General features: G+C 45.7%; 1 protein-coding gene across 1 annotated transcript in view; it reads right to left on the minus strand.

The window, feature by feature from the left end:
• Nucleotides 1–7321: 7321 nt before the first annotated feature.
• The window catches only part of Cog8 (conserved oligomeric Golgi complex subunit 8), a 46713-nt gene continuing 41070 nt past the window's right edge, over nt 7322–12964 (minus strand). The window contains exon 13 of the mRNA XM_050178960.3: nt 7322–7762. Coding sequence (XP_050034917.2) covers nt 7385–7762 — 378 coding nt within the window. The 3' untranslated portion in view covers nt 7322–7384. The remainder of the gene's footprint in view (nt 7763–12964) is intronic.

Genomic DNA, 12964 nt, shown 5'->3' on the forward strand with positions numbered 1-12964 from the left:
GAGCGTCCCCTTTGGAATAGGGCGGTGGGTTGCGCCACCAAGCTTTTGTTATTGTATTGCCTAATGTCCTACCCATGCTAAAAAAGAGAAACTGAAAAGAAAAAGAAAGACGATGAATTCCCATAACCAAAGTTTCTGAACACAAGGCTTATTGTGAACTTTGTTTTTGTACGCCTCCGTTGTTTGTCGTTTCCCTACTTTTCTTCCACCAATCTTCCAATCGCCTCTTACTAATCTCTATTGATCCCCTTACCACCATGCCACCATGCGGTACTGAACGTTACTACCCTGCTTTGGTAACAACATACTTTCCCACAGTGCAGATGCGCGCGGTCGCGCGGGCTTTGCCTTAAAAGCGATCTGCTTCGAGCGCACAGTCTAGGTGGGGCGACGCCTCGTAGCTTTGTGTGAGCTGTGTTCTCACCACTCAGTTTGCGTTGAAGCGATAGACAGCATGAAGGTCACTTCACTCGCTACTGCTGCCGCGATTCCTCATGCCAGCGTTTTGACAGCGAGTGTCCGCGGTCATCGAGTGTGAACTGTTCATGTTTGCCTGTGCGCTCTGAAACCATGATACATAATTTAGATAGTAAGCGAATGTTTAAAACAGGGCCTTCTACTCCGGCGGCTGCTGCGTATGGCGCGGCCGCGCGGACACTGTCTAGAGTACGATCTGCGATGCGGATAGTGTAGGCGTCTGTAGGCGCACCGAGGGCCGATAGCGTCGTTTGTGCTATAGCACCTATACGCTCGCGCGCCACCCGCGCTCACGAAGTGATACGTCACTGCATTTTTTTACAGCGAAGCTATTTATGCAGACCCTGTGCCATATCGTTGCCGGAGTTCGCTAAAACTATCATCATCATCAGCAATGCCTCTAGCGTCATCGTCTTCTTCCACAGCTGGCTCGCTGGGGCCTCTCGGTGCTACCGCGCGAACGCACTCGTGCCACTGCTACCGCGTTCGTCATCGTCGTCTTCTTCCACAGCTGGCTCCGATGTCACTCGTCATTCCAGCGTAGAATTTCACTTCTCTTCTGTCGTCGTAACGGGTAGGCCGCGTTTACAGGGGTATGAACCATTGGTTAAGGGGGCGTGAGTGAGTGAGTGAGTGAGTGAGTGAGTGAGTGAGTGAGTGAGTGAGTGAAGAAACCTTATTGCAGGTCCGGCGAGGACGCGAACTCGTCGTGCACCCGGATAGTCCACGTCGGGACTAGCCGGGTGCGCTATTCATTGTCTTATGTAACGGACAGATTTAATTTTGAAGCAATTTAGTTTTGAATAATCTCAAGCGGCAATGCCGGGCGGATGCTGCTAACCACGCCACCGAGCGAACTCGAGACATCGAACGCAAGCGACAACGGCGGACTGCCGGCATGCCATCACAGACGTCGTTCTCTCCGTCCCAGCCGAACGTGTGTGTAGCCTAATTAAGAAACACAAAGACGTCAATCGTCAAACCAATCCAACCTATCGTCAAAACGACTGCAGCGCCCGCATCTCCAGTGGTGGGCCTTGCGCCCAATATACGGAGATTTGGATTAGTGGTTCCACACATTCCATCACAGCTACAACTATGGGAAGACCACGAGTTGTGCGTACTCCTGAGGACGAACCTGCCTACAGCAAAAACGAAAATGAGGTGAAAGAATGATGAAACAAAAGGTTTACAATACAGACTGCTTGCGAATTTGACTTGCATGGAGTAACACTTGGTGTAACTAACACAGCTTCACTGTTCGACCATCTTCACAGACTGAAAGGGGCGGCGATATTATTATTTTTTTTTTCATCGGAGGCTCGGTGGTGGTGTGATCGTGCGTTGACCTCGCGGAAGAAGTTGCTTACGGAGGGCGCGACAACAAGGGTCTTGGTAAACGAACCAACGCCCTCGTCAGAGATAGCTCCGATTGCAGTAATTCAAGGCAACCAGTTGGACACCGCCAAACGGGTTTGGGCGATTCACGAAGTGACATTCCTTCAAACGACCTCGTGTGCCTTTCGCTCTAGTCATCGCTTTGACAGTGACAATTTACTGCCCGTGATGTGCGACCTTTTCCGCGTTCGTGCGCCGTGCCGCGCGTGTTTTGGGCTAAGTTCTCCTCGAAGGGAGAGGGCTTCAGACCTCCGGATAGGCTGAAGATGATGTCACCCATCTCCTGACACGGGATTTGGGTAAGGTGAGGTGACCGGCACGAGGGAAGGGATAAAGAAAAGACGATCGCTTTGTGTACATCGGCAGCTTGAACTTGAAGCCAACTTCTTCTCTGAATCATTCCTATATGTTCTAATAAATCATGTATAAATATAGACGTTTGTTCTAAAACCTACTGAGTTTTGGACCAAGGCACACGACCCTAACTCCACCATGGTACCTGAACTTTTCACATCTTCAGACTCCCGCAGTCGCAGCAGTGGGTATCTGCACGGGCTCTATCTGTTCGGTGTGCCTACCGCGTGCTGAGAATCGGTGGCGAATGTAGCAACCCGTGGCGGTGGCACTACATCCAATGCGATCCGTAAAGCTATCAGAAGTGAGCCAGAAGCCCCTGGAAACAACAACAACAACAAAAAAGATCGAATTGTGTGGTTTATGGATGAAGGCAGCTTCACGTCGTCCTATGGATCACCGTAATTTAGGGCTCCCGATTAGGGTTAACCAACCGAGATTCCCTACTGTTCGCTCAATGCATGGCGGCACACCCCACTTAAAATTGGAATCCCGACGCTGCGGCCAGTAATCGAACACTACGTATCCTGCTCAGAACATGATGCCATCGCCATTGAGCCACCGTCAGAGGCAAGCGGAAAGCCATCGGTGGCATTGTGAGGGAGCGCTGCAGCAGGGCGCACGAATTTTCGAAAGGATGTTCGCTGTCGCATCTTCATTCTCTCGCTTAGTACTGCAAAAAAACCGCATATTACTGAGGGCAGTATTTATTTATTTATTTATTTATTTATCTATTTATTTATCTACACCTTTGAAGTCCCAATTTGTGGTATTAAAATATAGGTGCGCGGGCATATTGCGTTGGAAGTACCTTGAAGGATGCGTTATTAGTGTGGGGCACGCGTTCGGCAGGAACATTATTTCAAACTTTCGCTCTTTACACAAAGAACTAGTTAAGGTAAGCCGTATACCGCAAGTTGCTGAGAAATAAACAACCTGAGGAAGGCTATCACGGAACGAAGTGCGATGCCTAGGCGCGATGTAAGTCTAATCACGTGAGAAGCCATTACTGCTGTAATGACTTATTGCCCGCCCTATTGTGTTTCTCCGTCCGCGTCTGTATTTCGCCGTTAATTTTCTGCCTGAAATAGGACACGCCAACTAGCTCAAACCAAGAATTTGCTTAAGTCGTATAGAAGTTATAAAAGATGGATAACCTTGCGTTTTAACGGCGCGTCTTGTAGGAGTTCAAGTTTCGATATTGGCCCAAGTTTAGAGAAGCTGGTGTCGTAAGAGTAATCGGAATGAATAAATGTTGCTGCCACATTCTGAGCAGATTCAGAGCTGTTGAGAAGTTTGATTGCCTGCAGTGGAATAGCCAATATTGCGAATTTTTATGTGGTCTTGAATGTGACTGCTCGTACGTACGTTGCAGGGGCATTTTTTATACTTGCTTGGGAACTTCCGCGTTTTATTGACTTGTACGTGTGCTGCGACTCTTGTAACCTCAGCACTGTGCTGGTCGCAGCAAAAAAAAAAAAAAAAAAAAAAAAAAAAAAAGAAAAAAAAAAGAGAGAGAGAGTGTGAGAGAGAGAGTGTGTGTGTGTGTGTGAGAGAGAGAGAGAGAGAGAGAGCAAAAAGACAGTGGGCTCAATTTGACGTCTTCTGTATTCAAATGGGAGCCAGTTTGACAAAACTAATGGTGGCTAATTGTTCGGCAAGATAGGCCTGACTTGAAATAACTACATGCAAATTGTTGTCTTGTCCAACTAGATTTTCTTTGGAAGCCAATTAAGGCTAACTGACATTCAAGTGGTCATTATACTTGGTTCAGTGTATTCCACTTGAAAGTAACTGCCTGGTAACCGAGTTGCACCGGTGCGAATGCGATGCTCTGTGAATTCAGCAGCTAAACACGTTTGAGGTCTGTTAAGCTAAAAGAACTAACTAGGTTATCTGATCGCACTCCATTAGAGGAGCTTATGCGATCGTGCATAACGCACAACATAAAATTACTTCACCTAAGCACCCACATTTCAATAAATGGAGCCTCCATATATGCCAGCTAAATTTGGTCCAGAAAGTGCCAGTTTTTCAAAACGAATACGCATAGTTTTCGGCGTGGCTTCTTCTTTCTTTTGTAACCCAAAGAACGGATAAGTGCTGCTCTCCATTGATCATATCATACTACAAAGATCCATAGCTCTTGTAGCTTAATTGAGCTATTATTTTAGTTTACTAAATTTTGTCGTTCCACGGCATTGCTCATCTGTGTGACTTCCAATTGAAACCAATAGGTACATTAGGTCTCATTAAGACCAGCTAGAATTTATTATCCGATTTGGACCAGCTGCTAATAGCGCATTGCAACCGATGAAACCCCTGAATGAAACCTCTGAGCAGCATGACCCTTCCATTCTTCGCCTCATTATGAGTATGTCCCAGTGAGGCACTCAATGAGGGTCAATCGTAACTGTCTATACCAACTGGACACATCATCGAGACCCAATTAAGAATGTATTACAACCACTTGGACTCACTATGATGTACAATTGGATTGTTAATACCAACTGGTCCCATAACAATGTCCAAGTTGACATACCTGAACACCAATTTGACCCACCTATTGTAACCAGTAAGGCACAACAGTATCCAACTGTCTCTAATTGAAAAGATTCGCAGTTTAGACTGAAAGAAGAAGCACTGATTGCGATAAAAAATTATTTGACAGCTATAGGCAGTAAGGTCAGTGGTTTTATCAGCTGCATAAAGCGCTGTAACTGTTGGCTTACTAAGTTAACAAGCACGGGGTCAAGCGCGCAAAGGCAAGCACGAACACACCTCACTCGATGACCGCGGAGACCCGTTGTTAGAACGCTAGCGTGATGAAAACGGCAGCAGCGGCGAGCGAATTTCCCTTGGTGCTGCCTCTCGCTTCAACGCGAACATGGCGCGCGATAACACAGTGTAGACGAAGCCATCGGCCCTCTCTGGTCGGCTAGCCTTCTAACCCAGCGCAAATTACCTCCAAAATAATATTTTATTCCCTCAAGATAATACGAGCGCTGCCACGCCAGGTGCACACGCCGCTTGAGTAGAAGCAGAGACGCATGCTATCCTGCCCCCCCCCCCCCCCTTTTCCCTCTAAGGCACGCAAATCTCCCCGCTACCCCCTCTGCACGCACGAAAAGTCGGCGCGCACCCTCCCCGCTTTCTTTCATTACCCGCGCGCCAGGACGACGCCGCACAAAGCCGCCATCCTTCTCGGCTCGCCCTTGCATGCTTTCCCTCACACTTGCAGCATACAGCGCGCGGCCACGACCTTATCGCACTTCGACTTTACAAGGAACTTCACGGCGCCTTCCAGTTCGCCTGGAGTGTCCATATAATTGATATCGCAATAAAACACTGAAAATTATGGGATTTTATGTGCCAGCACCACTTTCTGATTATGAGGCACGCCGTAGTGGAGGACTCCGGAAATTTTGACCACCTGGGGTTCTTTAACGTGCACCTGAATCTAAGTACCACGGGTGTTTTCGCATTTCGCTTCCATCGAAATGCGGCCGCCGTGGCCGGGATTCGATCCCGCGACCTCGTGCTCAGCACTCCAACAGCATAGCCACTGAGCGACCACGACGGACCAATAAAACGCTACCAAACCCATTTATTGCCATTTTACGTTTGACTACATCGGGTACTTTTTTGCCTGTGTGCCGTGTTTCATAGCGCTGCTTTCCATCATGTCATCCCACCAATTCATTGTAACCTTTAAAGCTGGTTCCTCCACAGCAAGGAAGCTAGTGGGGTGAAGCCCACTTACGTAATTGTCACCATTTCACAGGCAATAGCCACGATTATGCACGCACCAACAGTTAGCGGTGCCAGAAAAATAAATGATAAAGACGCATCTGCCGTTATTTATTTTAAAATAAGTTTTTAAAGTGACGTAGATAAGCACTAGCGGTAGTGCATATGCTAAGGAATATTTTTGTTTAAAATTCGGTTTGTCTGTGTGTCAGTTATATTGAAAAAGTGCTAAAAATAATCTCCCTTAGGCAGTGCCTTACCGTCGCTAGTCTAGAAAATTTCCGGCTATTGCTTCGGACCCCTTTGAAATAACAAAAATTAAGGCATTGAATGACCAACGACAGCACACCAAGATACAGCCCCAAAATTCAGTGTGAAGAGTTTTCAGAGAGTAAAGGCACAACAGCAGCACGCACAGCAGCATGGATGCACTTGATATAACAATGGTCTGCTAGCAGAGATGCCAGGTGATCTTCCACTTTACATTGTTGTCATGTTCCATAGACCAGTCAATCGTGCATCTGGCAGTCTGGCCTGTGTATGCTGATGATAAAGCAAATGTGTAAAAAAAAATAGAATAAACCTGCCAGACTGCTGTTTCGAGACTTTCACAGTTGTAGTAATAAAATGCATTTAGAGGCTCCGAGCATCCCAATCTTGAAAGCTCCACAAATCATGCAATAGGAATACTACTTCGTTAATGTCACCTCAGTATTAATGGTCAAATGACCCCAAATTCTCATGCTCATGTAGCATGAATGCTGCTGCAAATCTTCCCCATTCTTTAAATGTAAACCTTGATGTCTGCCTTATTAGACCGAGTATAATTTGCTAATTTTTTTTTGTCTAGGTGACTAAACACTACTTTATCATAGTTGCTTATTTCCATGGATGTGCACACTTCCACGCAACTGCAACTTGTGCAATAAAATATTACACTTGGTTGTCAGAAGTGGGTCCATAAACCAGGTAGTCCATGTCTTTGTGCATGCTGTTTTTTTCCCCTTAATTCAATATGCATAAATAATAGCCCCCAAAACACATTACCAAGTTATAGTGCATGAAACTGAATAAAATAGTCATTCATTCATAAAATGCTTGATGTTTACAAAAAGAAATGAAAACTTAATTACAATGCACAACATTTATGTGGATTGACTTAAATAGTTGTTTATTCCCACTCACATTCACTGACTGTCACTGCGTCAGCTATATAAATCACAAGGACGGCATTTTAGTTGACTCATTCATTCGTTTATGCTCAGTGTCATTCAGGAGTTACTCAAGCTTTCTCACTTTCCCTGCATCGGCTGCAGAAGGCTCAAGGACAGAATTAAATTAATTCTGCAGGAAAATAAAAATTTTATTTACAAGGCACAACATTGATGTTTATTTACACAGTCATTCATTCACTCTGTCCACTGTCTGTCACTGCATCATGTACAGAAGGCTCAGCAACAACAGTAATCTCTGTGCTAGCAGGATGATCCACAACAGTAGAGGGCTCAGCATTGATGACGAGAGCAGGTGAGGACACTGCCTCATCCTTACTATCGATGCTGCTTGCCAGTATTGCGTCTTCCACTGAGGCTGCTGCCTCATCTGGGGTTTCGGCAGAGTGTTTCTGCTCTGCTGCCAACACAGCGTCTGATTCCTTTTCATCTGCGAAATTCACTTCGTCTATTTCGGAGCTTGCAGGCACGGTGAAGTCCTCCTCAAAGTCCGACACAAGGTGTTTCATGGGCTGCACAATGTCCTCACACTTGAGGTGGCCCATGTTCTCCTACGAAAAGTTGGAGCGAGGTTTATTAAGTTGACATGCCTTATCACACATTTTGTACACATGTGGGAGAGAAAAATGAGAGAAAAGCTGAGGGATCAGCCTGAATCAATTTTCTGACCTGTTACTTGGGGTTGGGGGAAGGGGAATGGGCGTGGAAAGAAAGAATAGAGAAGACGTTGATTATGAGGATGAAGATGGAGGTGAAAAACATGTATGGTCCAAGACTCTTCAGTCTCTTGTCCAGTCTGCTCAAATGCTAAAATTTGTTGAGAGCCTTTAGACTATCAGGCTGATGATGAGGATCAGGTGAAGGCCCCAATAGAACCTTTTCAGTCAATGGTGTAACAACAAATTTCGACAAGATGTCAGTCAGCAATTTTACCTGCACCGTACGAGCTTATTGCATACGTATCGGTTAACACGTAGTGTTCCCATTTTACATCGCGCAATCACGGCAGTGCGTCATCCCCATCGGGCGGCCGGATAGAACAACAAGCCTCAGAGATCAGAACAACGGCCTCGAAGTGCCCTGTGCATTTGCGTGTGAAGCCACATTAACATCAACATCATTTCGGCACCGTGCCGTGCCAGAGAGTGTTGTGGCATCGTGCAAGCAAGGGCTCGCGTCATGCCGAAGCTCGGATGAAAAGACTCCGGGTGCTCAGCATAGAAGGAAAATTACACATCGTTCATGCTATCGAACGTGACACGAAGAAGTCGTGCTGGCACGGACAGGGATCTACTGTTGACTACGGGGTACGGCATTTGGAATGCAAAGAAGTTGCTTGGCAGTGCTGCTGTGACTGCGAGGAGATGTCGGCTACGAGGTTAGACTTTTCGCCATCGTTGCCTCTGTTGTTGCCGAAGTGTCGCCTAATGACAGTGACGAGGACGACACGGAAAGTGACAGCACGGATGATTCAGGCCTGACAGTGGCAGGAGCTGCGCATTACATCAGCCTCATGAATGCAATCGTTGCGACAAGAAAGTCACCCCGCAATGAAAAAGGCGCCCCGCGATTTCTGCAGCGCTACAGCGCCTGTTCACGAAGAACATGCACTACCAACGAGGAATCTGCCATGCGAGTGTTTGCCGAGACGAGGGGGCTGGCTGAAACGCTGGCTCACAGCTTCAGCAAGTTTGAGGCCGCTGTTGTCGCTGCTGGGCCGCCGTGGCATCAGACGAAAATAACACTTTTGTCGTGCGAAGTGAACAAATACTGCATGTTTTTTCCCCTTTCATCACGCTCTCTCCGAGTTCCATTTTTGACGGGTAAATGGGCGATCTCATGCTATTTTGGTTAAACAGTGCTACCATTTAGTACATAACACTTTCCGAACTCCAGCCAACTAATGTTTAACGAGGTTTCACTTTACATCAAATCACAGGCAGATGCAGGGCATGCAAGAAGCTAGCATAAATTATTAGGTCCAGACACAATGTATGTTTGACCCAAGGGGAATTGTACAGTAGCTGGTCAGAGAACTTCCATTTGTTCTTGGTACATTAAGCACTTTGTGCTATCTTGACACTCAATGAAAATTTTACTCTGGTTTTGCAACACAGCACATCGAAATGAAATTTTGCTCTTTGCTCAGTGCAAATGGAAAAAAATTCCAAATCCTTTATCAGCATACTGGGGTGGCAATGGCCAAAGTCATTTCGTAGAAATTTTTGGGGCAGATAAAATTGCGTTCTAGAGCAGACTGGAACAGTCCAATTATATTTTTGGAGCAGTCTACAGCATATATACCTTATTATTAGAGCATGCAAACTTTAAATTAGAGTATTGTTACAATTAAGTGGGTAACTGTCACAACACCTTGCATTCTGCAACATAATGTGCTGAAGAGCAGCCTAAAGGCATTTTCACAGGCGAAGTGACTGGAGGTTTTTCCCAACAGAAGTTGTGAAGAAAGTAGGCTGAGCAAACACCACAGTGGTTTATTCAAAGACATTTTTAGCTAATGCAACAGCACCAACTAGATAAAACCAAGATACTGCAGGAGACTGACTTCGCTTTGCCATGCGCTCATTAGGATCACTAGAAGCACCTACGACATCTGGAGTTCACACTGATAAATTGAGTTCAAGCCCCCCAAAAAAGGCTAAATAAAGCGACATTCTTCCTTTCTTGGGCTCTCCTTTCCCGGTCTGTTCATTGCTTGCCTTCTTAAATTCCACTTCTTTAGTGGAACGATCATGCTGCACAGCAATGCGATTGATGCGGTATCAGGATTAGCGATCGCCGCAATCATGGGGCTGTGCAACGCAATCATGAGCAGCGGTCATGGTGTCGCTCCCAGTCAAAAATAAATAAATAAAATAAAACGAAACAAAAAGATGCGGCCAGCAGCGCGTGGATGCTCGCACACAGGTTTCTGTGGAAATGCCGCCCGCACGACCATGCGACTCCGCTCTACCAAGGGAGGTCTGGATAAGCACTGGACCTCCTAGCTTGCTGGCTCTGGTAGCAAGATCGAAGGATGGCGGTATGGTATGGTATGGTATGAATAACTTTATTTAGGTCCTGAGGGATCAGTACCTTTAAATTTTATTGTCAGGGCTTAATTAGGTGTGGCTGTTTACGGAAAGAATACAAAAGTTATTTTACATGAGCTGTGAGACCAACGACACAACGCCTTGCACCGTGCCGGCAATCCTTCTCTGACACCTGCCAAAGCCAATCCTGCCAAAGATATTCTGGCACGGCGTGGACATAATTACGCCCATTGTGAAACCTTTCGGCACAATTTGAGTATCAAAATGGCACAATTGGTGCAGAATTCCTCCTCCGGAGCATATAAAAATGACTAACTTATATTCTAGTTAAACTGAGAAGTATTCTAGTTAAACTGAGAAACACGACACTAAGTGGATTTGGTGTGGTTTGAACCACCACACAAAACATGCCCTAACCCTCACTGGCGCTAAGGTTAAACAAACCAAGTCTGTTCAGAAGTACAAGTGAACAAAACTTCTATAATATGCAAATAAATTTAACACACAGCAGAATCTAACACAGTGGAACCTTGTTCATATGTGTTCAAAAAAATTATAGGAAAAACATACTAACTGGTAAAGTCTATGACCTGAAGTCACTACAAGAATTTGGCAGATTAAACTGCAGTTGACATTTACGTAATACGAAGCGTTATTAACTCGTTATCTAACTCGTTGCAGCCTGAAACACCAACACGTGTCAGCTGGTGGGGCTCGAGCGGCCGGAGACGTGCTTTGTCATCTTCTGATAGCGCAGTGTTTTGAGACAGTGACGGGAAACACAAATGATATCGAGCTGGCGAGCAACGATGGAATATGATGCCGCCAGAGCAAAACATAGTGCTCACTTCTCGCAGCCTGCAGCAGGGAACAACTGCACGTTTGGGTTATCACCTATTAAAAACGTGCAGTAAACTTCCAACAGTGCTACCCTGTAAAACAGAACGATGAATATGCTTATTGTAATAGGGTTGGCGGCGATAACTGTGAATGCAATGTGTGACCAGCCTGAAGGAGATTTGCTGGATTGTAAGAGGAAAATGAGTGTGTGCCGGCATTTTCTCGTGACCCAGGCAGGCTAGTGCTGCGCGGAAGCTGCCATGGCGGGCATTTACTGCTCTCTATCACACATGCCTCATGCCTTTTCTTGTTCACATGGAATCTAGCAGCCATAAAACATACCGTATGTAATATGATCACATATTGGTGTTGTACTGAACATGGGTGCAAGAAGATTGTGTTCTCCGGGAATGTATTAATCAACAAAAAAGAAGCGCAGCTACAATGGGTAATTTTTTTTTGTGTTCTCAATCGTGAATGTTGCCGCCGGGAAATCATACAAAATAGGATCGTATCAATGAGGTTCTGCTGTATTCTGTTTCACAACGCCTCTAGTACGCGGCTTACAGGAGACACTAAACAAAATTTTCTCTCTTCCTTAAGAAAGAAATGAAAATAGTTTAGCAAATTATTAGACAGCTATGTGAAGTAAGGTTACATATAACAGAACTGACAGCCGAGTTAGTTGGTCTTGCTTCATCTTTGAATTGACTTGTCCAGTACAGGAAACAACATGGACAGAGAAGCACACATGAATGGACAGACTGTGCTGTCCGCGTGTGCTTCTCCGTTGTCCGTGTGGTTTCTTCAGCTGGACAAATCAATTCAAAGATGAAGTAAGGTCAGTAATTTTATGGGCCATATGAACTGCTGCAAACATTCACTTAATAGCTAGATTAACAAGCACAGTGTCCCGCATGCACAGGCAAGCAGAAACACATCTCATTCTATGAACCCGAACACTCACCATCAGAACGTTAGCGTGATGAAGAATGGCAGAAGCGGCAAGCGAATTCTCCATTGTGCTGCCTCTCTCTTTAACGTGAACTACCGTATTTACTCGCATAATGATCACACTTTCTTGTCCAAAAATTTGACGCAAATTCAGGGTTGCGATCATTACGCGGGTTAAGTTTCACACGAAAAGAAACATTTTCTTTTTTTATCCCCCATTTGCTGCGGGATGACAAGTGGGCGGCTACCACTGTCAGTGCGGGACACCAAAACAAGAATGGCGGACAGTGGAGCAAGCCGATCGCGCTGAACGCGATTATTTTTCTTCTCGTGAGTACATTACGTGCATTGAAACAGTTTCTTCCATATCAGTAATGAATAACATTGTTAATATCAGCAAGTTTGCAACAATAACGTAGCCATGTCCACTTTGAGGGGTCAGAGATGGGCGCGCTTAGCTGCCAGTGACATAGAAACACATGGCGGGCATGCTGCGGAAACTGCGGCATTTGTCTTCGCTGCTATCCTAATACGGCACGTTTCCGCTAAGGTTGGGCGAATATTTTAGCTGCATTACAAGCGTCGGCATATGAACAGGGTGCACTTCTAACGTATCAGTGTAAATGTGGCCACTATCGTTGGCGCTCTCGATTTGTTGCGTGCCCACGAGTGCGGACGAGAAGAATCGAAAGGCGCCCTTTATGTTGTTGTTGTTGACCAAAATCATTATGAAGCCTACAAATAATAAAGCCGAGGCAAGTTTGGTTGTGGTTTTTCTTTTTCATGGAAGTGTGGAAAGTGATGAAAGGAATGAAATGGGGCATCTGCTTAAGAATGTTGGGTGCGTGCAGACCACTTGGTATATCTTAAGAGTCGTTCACGTAGCATTCAACAGAGGGTAAGCAC

Source organism: Dermacentor andersoni, chromosome 5 (genome assembly GCF_023375885.2).
Source record: "Dermacentor andersoni chromosome 5, qqDerAnde1_hic_scaffold, whole genome shotgun sequence".
Classification (NCBI taxonomy): Eukaryota; Metazoa; Arthropoda; class Arachnida; order Ixodida; family Ixodidae; genus Dermacentor; species Dermacentor andersoni.